Raw genomic sequence first — 1,820 nt, 5'->3', positions numbered from 1 at the left:
CTTTTTTTTTCTTTTCAACCAAGTAAAATCTTATATATTCATGTAGAAGAATACATTGCTTTCATAAATTTCACAGAATTTTTGCTTCACTATAAACCATTACTTGTTCTTGCTACCTTAATGTCTCTCTTTGGCACAGAAACCTGGCTTCCCTGAGGCCTATTATGAAGAAGCAGAGGCCTAGAATTAGAATCAAGATAATGAAGAACCAGAACCATAACCACAGAACAAATGAACATAGGTATTGGCCCAAAAAACCAAAGCAACAAATCAAGTGCAAAATAAAGGGCTCTAAGACCAAGGGCCCAGAAATCACTTCCCCTTATGACTGCAGTTTCAACATTACTCACTGGGATAAAACTATCTGGAATGCTTATAAGATATGTTGCATGAACAAAGTGCCTTGTTGATTGAATAAAGCATGCAAATCCAAGTAGGAAAGAGGTTAATAAACAAATGTACTTGATTGAAACAGTGGTTGGTCTTGTGTCACCATAGATTAATTGACTCTTGAAGAAAATGTTTGAACTATTAGCAATCCATGCTCCTATTAGAGAACATAGAGTTAAAGACACTGAGGCCAAATATGTTGCTGCTGAAATGTTTGATTGAATCACAGAAAGTGCTGTTCCAACATCCTTTTTTTCAGCCTGTTTATTTCCATGTGAAGAATATGATAAATGTTATTTACAACCTTTGTAGACAACATTTAGAATAATATTGGAATTACATGAATGTCACTGAACACATAATAGAGATACATAAATAGTTTGTTATTTCAATTTTCAAATATAACTCGAATAAGTAAGAGTCTCTTTGCAAGTTGATTTTTTTAGGATAATGAATGAAAGAGTCGGACTTGAGAGTCGTTTATTTATATTTCCCTTAAAAAATCAACTCGTAATAAGACCAAAAAAAAGGAAAGATGGAAGGAGAAAAGACACTTGCCTGCATAATTCTTTCAACCCAAGCTTTTCTATCATTGTTCTCAAATCCCATGACTGTGGTGTGAGGCTGATTGAGATATTTGTGAAGAAGATAAAGGTGATAAGCAAACATGATTAGTAACCCAGAAGGGACCAAAATCAAATCCAAGTACTCCTTATGGAACTTCATATTTGTTCCTTTTTTACAAGTCCTAATTGAGGAGGAGTACTAGGTTGTAGTGGACAATTAAGTTTTGATGAAATCCTTCAATTTATAAAGTTTGAGAAATAAGCAAAGCTAGAACTAGAAGGAATCCATGCCATGTTGATCTTTCACATTTACATTTAATTTGCTCGCAGGACTTAAGGAATGGAATGAGCCATAAGATCGTAAGATCGTGTGATGGTGAAGAGAGAAGACTTAAAGAATGAAGTGCAAGAGTTTGTGGGTTCGAGTCCCACCATTAAAAAAAATAGAGTTATAAAATGATTTGATAGTTAGAGTAAAGGAAGTTGAAGATGAAGTCTCGTCCACAACAAAATACTAAGAATCGTCAATCAATTTTTTGTTGTTGCTCCTAGGACCATTGACCTTAGGTGACATGGCTGGCAAGTGCAACTTGTTACACATTATTGATTATTCCCATTTCCTACTCTATTTAATCTTGGAACATTGAAAATTATAACTACGTGCAACTAAAATATTAACCAAAGGAAAACATTATAAATTAGTAGATGGGCCTGTTCATTTCCATAACCTGTCTTGTCGGTTGTTATGTGATTTTTTGGTTTCTTTAAAACATAAAATAGTTGATTAACTCTCATATATGATTGACACTCATAATCGTGTATTTTGCACTCTTCAATAACTAACTAGCTGATCAAATAAAATAA

The 1,820-nt window shown here is 33.6% G+C and overlaps 1 protein-coding gene across 1 annotated transcript; it reads right to left on the bottom strand.

The window, feature by feature from the left end:
• Positions 1-1,276, bottom strand: LOC109345592. Its single transcript, XM_019584680.1, has 2 exons — positions 949-1,276; positions 1-650 (listed from the first exon to the last, which is right to left on the bottom strand). Exons 1-2 carry the CDS (start codon positions 1,114-1,116, stop codon positions 90-92), a joined length of 729 nt encoding a protein of 242 aa, XP_019440225.1. The 5' UTR covers positions 1,117-1,276; the 3' UTR covers positions 1-89.

The sequence above is a fragment of the Lupinus angustifolius genome, chromosome LG04, assembly GCF_001865875.1.
Source record: "Lupinus angustifolius cultivar Tanjil chromosome LG04, LupAngTanjil_v1.0, whole genome shotgun sequence".
Classification (NCBI taxonomy): Eukaryota; Viridiplantae; Streptophyta; class Magnoliopsida; order Fabales; family Fabaceae; genus Lupinus; species Lupinus angustifolius.
The sequence above is the reverse complement of the archived record's forward strand: the minus strand, read 5'-3'. Positions and strand labels throughout refer to the sequence as shown.

What these genes read in the sequence shown, in the direction of transcription:
- LOC109345592 (XM_019584680.1), bottom strand. Translation starts at nt 1,116, where the DNA reads ATGAAGTTCCATAAGGAGTACTTGGATTTGATTTTGGTCCCTTCTGGG. An exon ending in GGGTTGAAAGAATTATGCAG is followed by an intron (nt 651 to 948) that starts GCAAGTGTCTTT and finishes GGAAATAAACAG; the next exon opens with GCTGAAAAAAAGGATGTTGG.